Source organism: Thermobia domestica, chromosome 4, assembly GCF_964235325.1.
Source record: "Thermobia domestica chromosome 4, izTheDome1.hap1.1, whole genome shotgun sequence".
NCBI lineage: Eukaryota > Metazoa > Arthropoda > Insecta > Zygentoma > Lepismatidae > Thermobia > Thermobia domestica.
In genome coordinates this window covers 254,374,038-254,389,278 of record NC_137457.1, presented here as the reverse complement: position 1 = coordinate 254,389,278, position 15,241 = coordinate 254,374,038, and the positions used below count along the sequence as shown (strand labels likewise).

Below are 15,241 nucleotides of genomic sequence, written 5' to 3'. Positions count from 1 at the left end.
TGTTATGTAATTGCAATCGAAGAAAAATTCTAAATATTGTTTCGTTCCAATGTTTACTATTGATAAAATACATCGAAAATGCCGTACTTTTTGTGTGTGTGTGTGTGGGGGTCATACAGACCCCACAAGAGGCATTTAGTGAAATAAGTATCCTTGGTATCTATTTATGTATAAAAGAGTTTGAGCCAAAGTGGACTCAAATAATTCGTATCTTTATTCACTTTTCTTATTGATATGCAGATTAAGTCGGTGTATTTCTTTAATTTGGACCAATAAAAATCGTTGTTAACTAACTTGAACTAAATTAGTTCTTCTGTACTCCGTAGTACTTTGAAATTGTTCATATGTAATTCTGTGTAATGGTTTCACTTGTGCAACTGTTTATCTTTTTGTCCTTCTGAAATTACTCTTGACAGTTATATTAAGAAGCATGTAAAGATCAGTATAACGTATTTTTTCTTATCAGGATTCCTTCGTGAGTGAGTCGGCAGACGTATTGCATTTGTGGCCAATTAGTCCTGGTTCTGAGTTCAAATGGAGGACAATTTCTCTCGGATGTAACTCGAGAAGCGGTTTTTATTCCGCTTTAAGCTTATGTGACCCCTTCCAGCATAACCCGGTTGTTGCATAATAACATCAAGGCGAAACAAACTTATTTCTGTCCATATATGATATGAATATATAGAGCAAATCATTTAAACCAAAAAAACTGGTTTAAACAAAAAAAAAAAAAAAAACGGTTTTTTGTTTTTTAAATAAAAACCATGGTTTTTGCCAACCCTGACCCCTTACTATTCAAGATAGAAGCTTGAAATTTGGTACACACATTTAGTACACCCCTTAGTATTTTTCAGTTGATTTTCAGGTCTTTGTTAACACAAAGGAGTCCAGGGGGCTCAAAATTTTTTTTAAAAATTCAGAAAAAAATCTCGATTTCTCTGAATATTTCCCACCTCAGGGACATGATAGCGAAATGTGAATGGTTGCTCTATTGTGAAAAAAAAAAAAAAAACGAGGTATGAACCATGCTCCTACGATAAATAGGGATGCTGCTGTTGCCACTTGATTGAAAGTCTATAATTTACCTTTAAAAAAGCTGGAATTTAAAAGGGTTATTTTTTTTTTTTTTTTTTTAATGGCATCTGCAAAGACGGTCAAAAAAATTTACAGCCATGGATTGGAATGTATGAACATAGAAAGGGTGCTTGGAAACGACACCAAAAATCTTTCGAAGTTGAACCCTCGTACGAAGACATGTAAATAATCGTAGACTAATATGGGTGCATAGATGCACCATTTCGAAGCAATGTCCCGCTGAAATTTGAGTGGACATTCCGTAACTATTTGCGACAACGAAACACAAAATGTGTGATTTACAGTAGACTCACGAGAAGTAACCGGCTCGCGACTATCCGGACTAGTTTTGCGTCGTGGAAGAGAGCTAAAATACAGAAGCAGTAATCTCTTAAGGAGTTATTTTCAGAAATTAAAAACTGTAAGTTTCGACTCTTATCTTAGGACTACCTTGTACTGTAAAATCAGTTTGAGTCAATTTTCTTAAGAATTAGACCTGTGATTTATGTTTTCCTGCATTTAGTTTCCAAAGTTAGGCATTACATAATTTAAGTTAAAATGTGAACAGTTTACATATACTGTAGATATTCTTTAACTTACTTTTTCTCTAATAAATTCTTGAAACGTGCAGTGCAGTACATAAACATTTATAAACTACTAGCATAGAACGAAATAAGAAGTGAGAAAATATGTACTGCATTATAACAGTGAGTTTTGGTATAAAAACTTTGTCTTCGGTGTTCGTGTAGCAAAGAAATGAGTTCATAGAACTTCGGCCGATTCGGCTTTTTTTGTTACCCGGTCTGCCCTTCTGCTGCATTAGGCCGGATACTCGGAAGTCTACTGTAGTTTGCGATAAACGGCATAGCAGCTATAACGATTTTTCGCTTCTTTTGTGTTGCGTTGCTGTACGCAAAATTTTGCGACGACTTTACGGAATGACTCCTTTAGTTGAAACGATAAATTGCAGTTTGAGACTGAAATGTCGGATGAAGGTGAAGTAAAAAGAGATTATGCTTATTTCGAGTCTGGGTTGTATTAATGTGGCAATACAGTAGATAGGGAGCAGGAGCGGCGTCAAATCTAACATCGAAGCGTAGAAGATTCATGAGCTCTTTTAGAAATTGAAAAAAATGATTGGACTAAAAACTAGTATACATTCCTTATCCATTGGCATATTAATGAAATCTAGGTAGAAAATAACCACTATGTTATTTTACCTGACTTCATCTGACATTTCGATGATCGTTTTCATATCATTCCGACGAAGTTTCGGCGGGCTATAACTCCGAAATGAAGCATTTGTGCATTCATGTGGGCCTATAATTTATTTATTTATTGAGTTTTCGTGTGAAGAGTCCTTTCTCAAAGTATTTTTGATCTTATTTCCAAACACCTTCTATAAGTTTGTAAAATACATGTAGGAACCTTTTCCTTCAATTTAAGTAGAAAATTACTATGCGTACTGTAACCTAACGGATGAGAACTCCAAATTCACGAAACAAACTTTTATAACGTTTGTATTGCTGTATTCATTTCCTTTCCATTTAAAATGCTTTTTAGCTTCCCATGTTGATTCTCACACGTATCAAAAATATTGAGAATGAGGATCACAATGTATAATGAGTACACTTTCTTTCTTTTTAACCTTAATCTTCATCAAAAAGAAGTTTTTCCCGCTCAGCTTTTGTCATAATAAAAGAAATGATGGGATCGTAGTAAAAGTTGCAAATTATAATGGATTTTATTCTTGTTCTCATAAGTGTGAACAAAAATGAATGTCATTGTTTTATAGGTATTCTTTTCCTGTTCTTTTAGGAGCCTTTCGCCGAAAGAGGTTCATTTACCAATGTTTCTCACTATTTATTTTTTTTTTTTCTTCTTTAAGTAATATGGATGTGACTGAGTTTGTTTAAATTTTCAGTCAATTGGTTTTGTTTATTATAATCTTTTTGGTTATGGAACCAGTCACTTTTTTTTCTCCTTTTAGATCGCTCTTGCTTCGTAATGCTAGAAAATATACATATAATCTCCTACGGGCCGCAGTGTCTCAGTGGTAAAGCGCTCTGTATTCTGGCGCGTGGTATCCTTGGTTCGGCTCCAGCTCCCCGCCAAGTAGGTATTGTGGTGGACAAACACTGTGTGTATAGGTTTTCTCGGAGTTCTCCAGTTTCCTCTCACTTTCGTCCATTATCATTCATAATCGTTTCCACCATTATCATTCATCTCATCATCATCTCCATTAGCCTTGGTGCATAATCGTGGGACTGTATAACACAAAAGAATAAAATCTCTCCCACAATTTCAAATATAAATGTGGATTTTATATTTAAGAAAAAGTTTTAAGCTTTTTAAATTGCACTAATTACATGTATAATGAAACAAAAATTATATTAATTAAATTTACTTATTAATACACTGTGATTGGCTGCTGTCCTATGTTTCGGTAGGAAATTTCGTTGATACTATCATCAGGGCAAGTAAACCCGATGCTCACGTGCCTATATTTTTCCAATTCGGAATTTTCCCAGAGTTACTTGCCCTCAGAATTTGGTACCTAAAATATGAGATAACAATCGATCAAAATCCTTTAAAGAAATATGATGTTCAGAGAAGAGTCATATATGAATCGACATATCACAAAATGAGATACTTGAGGGTAAATTATAATGTGCAGTTTTGGAGAAAATGCAGAAAAACTGATTTGTACGAGTATCACGCTGAGAAGTTTGTCGTTCGTTGCCGATAATACGAGGCGTGTTTTTTAAGTAAGGTCCGTTTTGTTGTTGTAGACACTAGTAGTTCGCGCGCATACCGCAACGAGCGTGTGCGTCGTATACCGGCATGCCTCGGGAATAACTGTGCTCAGTTTCAGCTCCGTAGCTGACCTGTACGGTTGTGTTCTGTGCTTTTACAATGTTTAAGACTATCAAGTCGCCCGCCGCGTATGAGGTTCGCTCAGTGATACAGTTTTTGTCAGCAAGAAACCTGTCTGCTGCACGAATTCATGACATATTTCCGAAGCGTACGGTGATACTGTTATGAGTGCAAGCAAAGTACGTAAGTGGGTACGAGAATTCAAAAATGGCCGCGACAACGTCCATGATGAGGACCGCTCCGGTCGCCCTTCTTCGATTACAGACGATTTGGTGGCTTCAGTTGAAGCGAGGGTTCGTGAGAACAGGCGCTTCACAATAACAGGTCTCTCAAACGAATTTCCTGACTGTCGAGATCAGTGATTTACAAAATTGTTTCTGAACACCTAAAGTTTAGGAAACTGTGCTCCCGTTGGGTGCCGAAAAACAGCAGTGAACTCTTGGTTATCGGAGCAGGCGGCAAGTTTTTATGAAGAGGGTATTTTGAAATTGGTTGAGAGGTATGATAAGTGTTTGAACAAACTTGGCAACTATATCGAAAAATAAAGTATGTACTTTTTGAAGATACATTTACTTTTTTGAAATAACCTTTCGTTGTGTACTTATGTTCAAACAGACCTTACTTAAAAAACACGCCTCGTAATTCATAGTTCTTGTTCTTTTTTATTTTTTATTATTTTTTTTAAAATTTATGTACTATATATGAGAGGCTCAAGGGAAGAGAATGATATATCACATTTTCTTATTTCCAATTAAACTGGGAAAGGCAAGTTCAACATTCTCATGCAATGTAATGTAATGACATATACTAAACAAGCTTCCCTTGACATATGGAGATAGATTTCAAAAATTAAATTACATCTATATACTGTTCTGTGGTCCGATCCCAATCCATTTCACCAGGCCTGTAGGCAGCCCGAATTCTTAGAGGAAGCAGAAATCAATACTGAGGAGGCATTAACAAACATAAAGAACAGCATCAAACTCATTTACTTTTTTATTCATTTATTATAGATCATTCTCACCTTACATTTTTTTGGCTTATTTTTGAACATATGTTTATCTAAGCAAATACCTTTATGATTCGGATCCCATACTATGCTATGGGTTCATGTCTCGTATAGCCTTGCTGCTGTAAAGAACACTAAAATTCACTCAAACAATTAAACGAACAACTAAAAGTTTTAAAGGTGACTGGATGTGACTGCAAGGTATGCGAAACGTTGAGTATTACTTCGATTTAATTATTCTTTGGAAGTGCGTAATGTGTTTCCATGTTTTTTATGCTTGTCACGGTGCAATAACACGGTACTTGAGTTTGACTATGAGATGAGGGCAATGGGAGATGTTTGGTGCATGGAGCAAAAAGCGTACATCAGTTTACGTATTAAAAGTGAAATATGCTCCAAATTTGAATTTAATTTAGTAATTAAAGTTGGAAGAATTTTATCTCTAGTTTTGCTTTAATTTCAAAATTCTATACAGCTACAATATTATGTTTAAGAGGGGGCATAACAATAATTTAGGGTGGGCCTAGTCCCTTCATGGCTACGGGTCTGCATTCTACCCAATAACTCAATTTTACCGAAAGCAGTGTTTACCGTTGTCTTCGTCCGAACCGTTCATATGTTAAAATGCAGTTAAGCAATACTTGTATCTGTTGTTTTCTTGAGCTGCCTTATGGATAAGCGGTTAACATACGCGTCTTTGGAGTGGGAGACCCGAGTTTGATTCCCGGCGGGAGCTTATGTAGTTCGGATACCATTTTAAGCTGTAGGTCCACGTCTCTTATAGCCTCGTTGCTGAAAGAGACAATAAACTGACAATCAAATTAAATATATTGTTTTCCTCTCCTAAGTCATAGACAATCTTAACATGACGCACCGCACATACTTCTTATAAATAAGTTGTAAATGTTATAGTATATATATGGTGATTTCGTTTACTCATGTATTTATTTATATTTTTTGTTTGCTTGTTTGCAGGGCTCATCAACTGACCCCATTTATCGCCCTGGGTCCAGGGCTCAATCTGGCTGCTGTGGCTGCTGCTATGAAAACAAAACATCATTTCGAGTTCTACGATGTCTGCTGGTGCTTTTCGCTATCTTAGTGGTTCTTGGATTGATCATGTACTTCTTACTAGTCGGTAAGATATTGCACATATAATTTCGTACTATGTATTTTTAAGGCTAACAAAATCTTATCCTAAGGCAAAGTTATCTCTTTTATATTGAACTAACTGAAACGCCTTTTCTTCAAACGAGGAAAATAGGTTTGTGGAAAGTATTTGAACCCCTTCCCCCTTAGGATACGCACTACAAGGAAAGTGTACTATTAGAAAACTTCCATAATGTCACCTTCTTTGTACTTCTGTCCATCACCTCCATGCCAATTGGGGATAAGTATCACTGTTCATGTCAGCAGCACCGAGAACCTTGGATTGAGCACGAATATCAGCCGTTTATTATTTTTTCATATTATTACTCAATTTTTCGCATAGTGTTCAGAGCTAGGGCCATTTAAAATTATGCAAAACATACAGGGTGTTTCAAAACAACACCGACAACGTTTGGGAGGTGATTCCTCATACCAAGATAAGACAAAAAGTATAGACCAACCTGGGTGCACAAATGCTTCCTTTCGGAGTTATAGGCTACCGAAAACATGAAAAAATGTTCTTTAAAGGCCCATAGCTCCAAAACTATGGGACCTACCGTAGTCGAGTCAAGACTTCACTTAGGAATTAATATGTGTCCTATCCAAATACCCATGTTTCAGAATCCTATGGTATTTCCGCAACATTTTTTATAGAGGTAGTTGGTGAGTACTTCAATTTATATGCCCGTAGCCAAACTCCATAAAAATTGTTGCGCGAGTACTGCAGGATTGTGAAACATGGATTTTTGGATAGGGCACATGTTAGTTCCTAAGTGAAGTCTTGACCCGACTACGTTAGGTCCCATAGTTTTGGAGCTATGGGCCTTTAAAAACATTCTTTTCATGTTTTCGGCAGCCTACAACTCCGAAAGGAAGCATTTGTGCACCCAGGTTGGTCTATACTTTTTGTCTTATCTTGGTATGAGGAATCACCTCCCAAACGTTGTCGGTGTTGTTTTGAAACACCCTGTATATTACAACGCACGTTACTTTGAACAAGAGGAACTGTGGAGTGGTGGTCCAAATCAACATAAAGGCAGTCAAACATACGCCATCCAAAAATACACATTTCAGCAGTCTGCAGTAGTGCACAGGGGAATTCTGACAGATCATAATTTCCAGACATGCTCCCAAGCAGAGTTCTCAAAAATAGGTGGATCCAAAGTAGTTAGACAAAAACTTTGAGCAATGAACACAGAATACGTAGAAGGAAGTCGAAAGTGTTTTTTTTTTTTTAATTTTTTTTTAGATTTGACTTCAATTTACCATCTCGCTCAGCAGCGAGGCTATATGAGACATGGACCTACAGCTTAATGGGAATCCGAACCACAAGAGGTCCCGCCGTCAATTGAACTCAAATCAAACTCTCCTATGCCAAAGGCACGTGTGCTATCCATATAGCCTTTGGAAATGTTAGGAACTGCCAACTCAGAATAACACGTACTGCAATGTATTATTATTATTATTATTATTATTATTATTATTATTATTATTATTATTATTATTATTATTATTATTATTATTATTATTATTATTATTATTTTCACGTTTTAGGCGGTCCTAGCTCCGAAACTGTGCATTTTTTCCCACATGAAATTCTTTCTTATTTTGATGTGAGGAATCACCTTTTATTCGGTATAGTTCATTAATATCGTCTACAGTATTATTTTTTTATGCTGGCTATTTTTCTGTGAAAGGGTGGCTAACATATACATATTTTATTCTACAAAAATGGAACAGTTAAATTTGTCATCAAGAATATCATGTAGAAAAAAAGTCTTTAAATCTTACAAAGTACTAATTCTTCAATCAATACCTATAAGTTTTCTTGTATTTGTAAGAACCTACTATCACACACTCAATCATGTGAAATGATACATACTCTCGTAATAAAAGACAAAGATGTATTTGTTTTACTCTTCTGTCAAAAAATAATATTCCCACAGTAAATGTTTAATAAACTATTTAATAAATTTCTAATGCCCTATAATGAGCATATTGGTATTGTTTGAACATACATGCAGAAGTGTTTGATTTTACTGATGGAGAAAACATACCATACTGATTGTTGTAGTTGAATATTCTATTGATGTAATCAGCGAAAACTGAATTTTTGTACAGTAAAAGTGCTCAATTTATGTAATATTAATAATATTAACTAGCTGAACCTGCGCTCCCTACTCAGCGCATCATTTACATACGAGCAGGAATCTCCTTGTCATTCCTCACAACATCTGTACATGTCCCTTTACAGACACAAGTGAAAGACGTCTTGATAGAAATCAGCAAATGGTACCTTAAGGGGGAGATTTTTTCAATGTCTCGCACCGTTTGCAAGATTGAGCCTACTTCCGGTTGGATTTTGATTCATATATGATCAGTGCTTTCTTTCTTCTTGCATGCAGTCTGTAATAACCAAATACATACGGGACGTACTTAATTAATTATAATGTCAATATTATATGGTGTTCATTGCGCAAAACACTCCAAACAATAAAGATTTATCTTACGTGTTAGACTGGAGAAATGGTTATCCTTTGTTTAACATTATCATTTGGTCATGAAGCAAATGCCTGAGAGATGTACAACCCCTGTATACAACTATGTTGTGTTGGAATGTATAACTCACAGGATATGATGCTTTTTCTTTAATATTTCAACACTTCCAGTGTACCCCTAAAAATGTAATAAAGAAATAACGACCATGTTTTTTTAAATATTCAATTAGAACTTGAGAACCTACACGAAATTTGGAATCGACCAGCGAAAACGGCACGTTTCTAGCACTTGTAGTTTTCGAGATTTCAGTGTCGAAAAGTTTGCAGACAAACATATAAACTTTTCTTTGGAGACAAACATATAAATCTTGCATTTTAATATATATAGCATGTGAATGTCATTATATATCATGTTTCCAGAGATATGCTATAAAAGACAAGCAGGTGGATAAGTCATAATCATGACCACTTTAACAAGTTATTGTAATACCGCTTTGTGGTTGGTCAATGGGAGTTTAGTGTCCCTTTTCAGTACCGAAGCTATATGAGAGTGGACCTTCAGTTTAAGGTAGAATCTGAGATATTGTATAGCAAATGACGTGTCTTATATAAATGATCTATGAGAACTGTATGCAGAAAAGTAAAAACATTTGTAAAAATGCAATGATTCTACAACTTTCTTTGAACATCTTTCACGAATAGACTACATTTATTTGCTTTTCACTTTTGTAGAAAAAGACTCAGTTGTACAATAAATATTAAGATTGATTAAATTTATTTTGATATTAGCCTTACTACACTTACATTAATAACATTAGTACAGAGTATTAGTACATTAGTACATTTTCTCAAAGTACGAATCACGATTCTGTATTCTGTACTTCGTCATTCGAAATTTTAATTACGAAGCTCAGTCCTTGCTGTACCCGTTTCGTTTATAACATCAAATATTATTTGAATGAGTCATATTTAATGATTAAAATATTTAAGGCATCCTTACTGCACTGCATCCTCATTTCAATAATTATATATCATTGGTCTAAGTATAATATATTTTCACCATGGTGTCAATATGTAGTTACAGAAATTCTAGAAGACCTTGACTTTTAGGTTTTCCAGGTACCTTAGCATAATTGATCTTATAAGTATAATAATATTTGCTGATGATAAATTGTTTTTTAATTGTAATGGTGCATCATTATAATGTCAGCATATTCAATAATAGTTGAATTAGTTGTAGTAGATTCTAAAACGTTCTAAGGATGGATATCTCATTAGTCTGTGTTTATTTTCATAATATTTGTCCCTGCGTTTCTTGTTTTAATATCTTTTGGAGTATTAAAGTAGTCACTTGTATGAATAAAATGCAGTACAAAATAACTTGTTATAAAGTAAATTATTAAAATTCCAGAGCTTATTCTTCCATCTTGACAACTCTCGTGAACCGTGATAAAATCTTACACTGAACTTAACTTTGTTGCTACGGAATTTAGTAAATTATTAAGAATTATCAATACATAAAACTATTTCACAGTATATTGTTGTTACAATTCATATTCAAGTTATTATTGAAAGCAATTCTTAATTGCAAGATTCGATTAAGTTGCAATTAAATAACATTGTTATACGCTTTATTTATTTGTCTTCTCTAATCATTTATTACATTATCATGTTTGAATTATGTAGATGATTCTAATGATATATTGTAACAAGGGTTTTTCGAAAAAATCAAATAAAGTTGTCTAATTGTTTTATTTAGTTACAACTTAGTTGAACCTTGCAATTAATAGTTCAGATTCATTACGAGTCTCGTATCTAGTAGTTGATATTGCTTCCAGCATGAGTTTAGAAGAAGCTTATTCTACAACTATCATGTGTACTTAGCTATTAAATTTTGGTAAATTGAGAAATAATGAATTCTGCTTCATCAGGTTGGAGACGAGAAACGTTTCAAATTACTGAACAATCTTTTTTAAGCTAGATTAATTTCAAAATTACTTGAATATTTAGCAAATTTCTATACGATTATAATTGTGAGGTAATGATTGTTCTTTACTACAATTATTTACTAGAAAAAGAATGATCAGTATAGTCTCTGTACTTAGGACTTCTTGCATTCGCATTCCAACCTTTTTTTTTAATCATAATCAAAATAATAATCTTAGTCACTGTAAATTGTCATTTATTAAGTCTAATCATTCTTTTAATAAGTATTTAGTCCTATCATTATTTTCATAAGTCATATTCTTATAATAAGTTATTTTCGTTTTTTTAAATAAATACGTAGTGTTATCATTCTTTTAATAATTATTTAGTCTTATCATTCTTTCAATATATCTTTAGTCATTTATTGTTTTAATAATTACCTAGTCTTATCATTCTCTTAAAAAATCTTTATTCTTGCAATTCTTATAATAGGTCTTCAGTCTTATCATTAGTATAGTAATCTTTAGTCCTGTCATTCCTTTAATAAGCCTTTTGTCTTATCATTTTTTTAGTTTTTAGTTTTATCATTCTTTCAAAAAAAAACTTTTGGTTGTGTAATTCTTTCAATAAGTACATAATCTTATCATTCTTTCAATAAATCATTATTTTTGCCATTCTCTTAACAAGTCTTTACGCTTATCATTATTTTAGTACTCTTTAGTCTTGTCATTCTTTTAATAAGTCTTTAGCCTTGTCATTCGTTTATTAAGTTTTTAGTCTTATCATTCTTTCAGTTGTCTTTAGTCTTGTTATTCTTTTAATAATTCTTTAATCTGATCATTTTTTCAATGAATCTTTACCCTTGTCTTCCTTTTAATAAGTATTTAATCTCATCATTCTTTTAGTAAGTCTTATCATTCTTTTAGTAAGTCCTTATCCTTTTCATTCTTGCAATAAGCTTTTATCGTATCATTTTCATAAGTATTTAGTCTTATTATCTTTCAATAAATCTGTAGTTTTGTCATTCTTTTAATAAGTACATAGTATTATTATTCTTTCGTAATCTTTATTCTTGTCATTTTTTAAATAAGTTTTAGTCTTAAGATTATTTTAGTAATCTTTAGTCCTATCATTCTTTTAATAAGTATTTAGTCTTATCATTCTTTGAATAAGTCTTTAGTTTTGCCATTCTTTTAATAAGTCTTCAGTCTTGTCATTCTTTTAATAAATCTTTAGCCTCATCATTCTTTATATTAAGTCTTTAGTCTCATAATTTTTTCAATAAGTCTTTAATTTCGCCATTCTTTTAATAAAATATTCAGTCTTATCATTCATTTAATAAGTCTTAATAATTTCATTCTTTCACTACGTTTATCCTTTTCATTCTTTTAATAAGTCTTTAATGTTATCTCACATAATTTTCGGTCATTCAGAAAAGAATACTTTGAATTCTGAGCTTAGAAGGTAATTGATTTTCTATAAAGTAAATATTCTATGAGTAAAGCCCGAAGATAATGGGTATTAGTTCAATATATTATCGAAAAATGTTACAATACCAAGAAACAAGTTAATGTGTTAATTAACAATATTATTATTAATTTTTAACGAAAACAACGGCTCTCTCTTCTTAACCGTATGTTTTTCTAACAGTTAATATGTATATGTATTTAATATGTCTCGTGATACTCTAGTATAATCATAATCTGTCTGGACTGTTCATGTTCAGTCTATTTGTAGAATGAAACTGAATTTTATTGTAGTAATTTATGATAGTAGAACAACCTAATGAAGCAATAATAGTTAAAGCTTATTTTCTATGACGATGAATTTTATTTTTTAAATATACTTCGTATTGCAGATATGCAACTCTTTCACCAAAATCCTACGTCGAAGAATTCTTCGGAAGGAGTATTGAAAAAAATACAAGGAAATTCAGGTATGTACTGCCTGTTACTGTATGTTTTCGATAAACGCATTTCATTAAATATGCTAAACTCAACAGTATTTTGCAATTTTTTTCGTGAGTTTTATTTCCTTAATATGCAAATTAAATGCCAAAAACCATATAGCAGTGTATAATAATAATAAACTAAAAATATTTCTTTGTAGCGATGTAATTCTGAAACTCTAAATATCTATAATCCCAGATTACTTAATATTTATGATATGAATTACAAATCATCTCGTAATAAAAGGTGTGTTAAGACCCTCTTCTTATTTTTAAATTTTGAATATAAGTAAATGTAAAACTCTCACGTACAAACGAAAACAAGATTATGTATATTTTGATGATACAATAGAGAATACCAAACTTTAAGACTTGAGACTGTTGTAGTTCTTGATATTATACTTCTTTTAATCAAAATTAACATTTTACATGTTGGGAAATCTTCAGTGATGCTCATAGAAAATTTTATTTTACCTACGATAAGTAAAGACTTTTTATGCTTCATGAAGTTTTCATAGAGATAAACCTGAACCAACTGGTTTTGTTTTTGGGGTTCATACATATTTTATTTGATTTTACGTGGATTCCACTGACTTTTCAAAAACTTATAACCGGTTTTGTTTCATCGGAGCGTTAGCATAATGAATCTAAATAATTTAAAACACAAATGATAAACCAAAAATCATTTTAATTGATTTATCTGTGTTTTATTATTATTTCTGATAAGGATTATTTCTGATCTTTTGTATTTATACAAAGTACTCAAGAATAAAATTAAGAGAATACTATTGATATTACTTCTAGATTTACAGAGTCTAAATTATAAAACAGGGAACGGAAATATTGAAACATTATACTGCTAGAAACTAGTATTTATTGGAAATCGTTTACATGAAGAATGAGTGATTCCTACAACGAAATTAACAAATTGGATTACAACATAGATATATTTAGTATAACGGAAAGAATTATATAAAATGCGTTATAAAGAAATGATATATTCTTTAAAAATTCTCCTGTAGAAATGTCGTTTCAATATGGACATTGTAAAGAAAGTTCTTTTTAAAAGAAAAAGAAAATTCTTCAACACTGCATTTGAACGAAATGACTGTTGCGTTAACAAAATAAATATGCGAACATTTTCATATCAAATATATAGTAGTAGTGCAGATATTGTAATGAACTTTGTGTCCTTTGTTGAGTCATACATACCATTACTTTCTTTAATTTTAATTTTTCAAATCCCTAAAAAAAAGTAAGTAAAAAGTTTTCTATAGTCTTGTTTGATAAATAAATAAATAAATAAATAAATAAATAAGTAAAAAAATGGTCACAACCGTAATAGAAAATTTTCATATTTGAAGCAAAGATCTCAATTGGTCAAACAAATGTACATAAGTTGAATCTAATTTCATCGACAGATAAGAATACAATGCTTTTTGAAGGGAGATATGTAGCCAGTTTTCTATTCTTTTTTACAAAACTGTACTTGCATTGACTGAAAATCGAAAATTGTTACAACATAGAAGATGCGGTAGTCTGTTGTCCAAGTGTAGCATTCGTGAAAAGAGATGAAAATGATAGGCATGCAATAATGATTCTGAAAACAATCAAAATTGTTTTAAAAAATAATGATTAATGTACAAGTATTAAAGAGCAGAAGATTTACTTGTGTTGATATCCTTATAAATTCAGAAGGAAGCCCTTGTTCATTGTGCAAAACATATGGGAAATGCTGTTAACTACATCAAACGCTAATTTTAAAAGAATTAAACTGATCTTCCACAATCAAAAGTCGTTGACATTCCAGAAAGATTTTGTCGTACCTGCTGTCAGCGCAATACAAGGTGCAAACAGTAACGCCCATTGGTCAACGCCATCTCCTCGTCACATACAAAGACATCGAGAACGAAAACAAACCATGGAAGTTCTCGAATGTTGTACTGTACTTGCCTCGTTCATCATATCGTGGGCGAGGCTTCGCCTTCACGAGTTATTGACAGCTGTAGGACCGGACCAAGTTCTTTATTGCGACACTGACAGTATCATGTCTGTACAGCGACGAGATACAAAATCCAAATTTACCACAGATCTTATCTGGGAGAACTAACTGGCGAAGTTCCGAAAGGGTTGGAAATAGATAAGTTTATCGTTTTAGTGGCAAAAAAATTTATGCGTATAGATTGAAGAAAATTGGGACGGGAGAAACGAATTATGTATGTAAGATCTGGGAAATTACTTTGGATAGTAGAACACAGGAACATATTAAATTTGAACATTTTTATAATTTAGTTCGGGATAAAATTGAAAGGGAAGAGTTCAAGTTCCCAGGGAGGATAGTTCGTAAGTCTGGGTTTTCTACAAATCAGTGGAGTGTTCATTGTTAGTTTGGATAATTTAACAAGTATAACATTTTGAAGGTAGTTTGATTATTTTCATGACCTTGTTCATTATTGGGCGACGTCTCCAAGTAGCAGGATACCGGAATTGTCGAGCCAATAGACATTAACATGCAGTATATAGTAAATATCAGTGTAATATAATTTTAAATTCATATTTACTTCGTCTCATGAGAAATATGAAATAAAATAAAGTAAAATGGTTATTTTCATTTTAACTGTTTGTTGTTTGAAAAAAATTTACCAAAGGTATTACCTAATTCACTATGGACTACATTTAGAACGAATAACGTAATAAATTAAGCCTTTTATTTTTTAATGTTACCAAAAAGAAAGTGTAATATGTTAATATTGGAAATGA

General features: G+C 32.4%; 1 protein-coding gene across 4 annotated transcripts in view; it reads left to right on the top strand.

The window, feature by feature from the left end:
• LOC145683990 (uncharacterized) overlaps nt 1–15,241 on the top strand; it is a 437,297-nt gene that overhangs the window by 381,270 nt on the left and 40,786 nt on the right. For all 4 annotated transcript variants that reach the window (XM_081755756.1, XM_081755755.1, XM_081755757.1 and 1 more), the window contains exons 2-3: nt 5,936–6,098; nt 12,392–12,469. In XM_081755756.1, the coding sequence (XP_081611882.1) occupies nt 5,936–6,098; nt 12,392–12,469 (241 nt within the window). The remainder of the gene's footprint in view (nt 1–5,935; nt 6,099–12,391; nt 12,470–15,241) is intronic.